General features: G+C 52.0%; 1 protein-coding gene across 1 annotated transcript in view; it reads right to left on the reverse strand.

Annotated features, from left to right (window-relative positions):
• REXO2 (RNA exonuclease 2) overlaps positions 1-1,985 on the reverse strand; it is a 10,997-nt gene that overhangs the window by 2,033 nt on the left and 6,979 nt on the right. Inside the window, exon 6 of the mRNA XM_045283612.1 lies at positions 511-564. Coding sequence (XP_045139547.1) covers positions 511-564 — 54 coding nt within the window. The remainder of the gene's footprint in view (positions 1-510; positions 565-1,985) is intronic.

The raw sequence follows: 1,985 nt of genomic DNA on the forward strand, positions 1-1,985 counted from the left end.
GCAGCCCCGAATCTTCATTCCTCCCTCCTCCCTCCCTGGAAAGACCCACGATATGGAACAGGAAGAGCAGCTGTGCAGGATGTATCTCTGCACCCCTGGTGTACTTGTACCTCAGGCTGAAGCGCAAAGGAGAAACAATGGGAACACCTTTAAACACGGCAGACTCAGGACAGAGTCTTTCACGAGCGGGCAGAAGCGCTCTTATCTTCGAGGGCTGTGTGCCTAGACCCCCGTGGGAACAACAGTGCTGCACAGGACTAGGAAGTCACAGTGTTTCAGCACCTCTACACACTAGGTTATCTGAAAGTTTTAAAACTATAGGAAAGATGATAGGGTGTCTACGTATCCCAGAAGGGAAGGCAGGACTCGGGCTCAGAATCCCTGATGGTCCTCACAAACGCAGGCTGTCTCTGCCATCCAACCTTTATCTTTCCCCCCAGGGAAAGGCCCGGACAGCCAAGCGGGAATCCAGGGTAACAGAGTGTCAGGGGCTTGGCGGGACCCACATACCTGTGAGTAGCAGCCTTCTTTGATGCAAATTCATATTCTTCTGGATACCAGCGTCTACATATAGCAGAAATGGAACTCTCAAAGGAAAAGGTTTCAAATACACTGAATAATCACCTCCTTAACTTATCAATAGTGAAAAAGGGCCCTGGGGGTGACCAACAAGCTGCCGCCTCACCCCGCCCTCTGGCTCCCACCCTCCTCTCCTCAGTCTGCACGTTCTCTCTGAGCAAGCTCACCTTACTCCATCAATGGGCATGAGTCTAATCTGTACCCAACCTTCTCCAGAGCTTCCCTCATGGAGCCAACTGCCCGCTGGACAATCACCTCCTAAAAACCCACCAGACATTCCTAATTCAACGTGTGAAACCACAACCCCCATTCTAAACGCTTCTCCCCACCACCTACCAAACCTGTTCTCCCTCCTAGGTGGCCCCTGCCCCCATCCCAGCCGGCCAAACTAGAGCTCCGCTACCACTTCCTATTTCCTTTACCCTCTTCCATAGCTCGTCTCCACTCCCCCCGCAGCCATTTCCCTCGCTCGTTCTCTCTCCACGAGGAGGTCTTTCTTAGCTTGTTCTCCTTGCTACCTTCTTTCTCAAGGAGCCCTGGGAGCTTAGTGGGCTACACGAGGTCAGCAGTTTGAAAGCGCCAGCCACTCCGTGGGGAAAAGATGAAGCTTTTCACTCTGCTCGGAAGCCCATAGGGGGCAGTTCCAGGGTCACCAAGAGTCAGAATTGACTTGATCAAGGCTGTTGCGTTTTTAATCATCTCATCCATTCCTCACTTAAGTTTTCAAAGGAACTCCATCCCCTAGAACAGCGGTTCTCAACCTATGGGTCATGACCCCTTTGGGGGTCAAGCAACCCTTTCACAGGGGTCACCCAATTCAGAACAGCAGTAAAATGACAGTTACAAGGCGGCAATAAAAATGTTATGGTTGGGGGTCATCACAAGATGAGAACTGCATTAAAGGCACTAGGAAGGTTGAGAACCGCTGCACAAGCCGCCGGGAGACCCAGGCGAACTGCCCTTCACAATTTGGTCTCACTGCCCCCTGCTCTGCACCCCAGCGTTAAGGGAGGGAGTGCTTGTCACTCCGGGGCTTGTTCTGTTCCCATCTCCTTGCTGCCTTGCACCTTTGAGGCCCTGCCCATTCCCTTTTGCTGGAATGTTCTCCCCGCCATTAACAGCCCAGGGAACTCCCACTCATGATTTCAACCTCAAAAGTGAATTCCTATATAAAGCGCTTCCCCACCTGCAGGCAGGCAGGCAGCTAGGTGCTCCCTCCCTTGTACCCTCAAAACACTCCAATAGCCATTGCAGACATCATCATACAGAGCATGGTATTTTTTAAAAACAAATTTGGGGGGGTTAGGGGGGCTGTAATTCTTGACACACTTGTCAACCCATGAGGCTGTAAGCTACTTTTGATCTCCAAGGCCCCAGCACACAGGCTGTCCTGGCACAGAACGGGG

Source organism: Echinops telfairi, unplaced genomic scaffold, assembly GCF_000313985.2.
Source record: "Echinops telfairi isolate 266 unplaced genomic scaffold, ASM31398v2 ScPeMD7_7463;HRSCAF=8501, whole genome shotgun sequence".
In the NCBI taxonomy this organism is placed as follows: domain Eukaryota; kingdom Metazoa; phylum Chordata; class Mammalia; order Afrosoricida; family Tenrecidae; genus Echinops; species Echinops telfairi.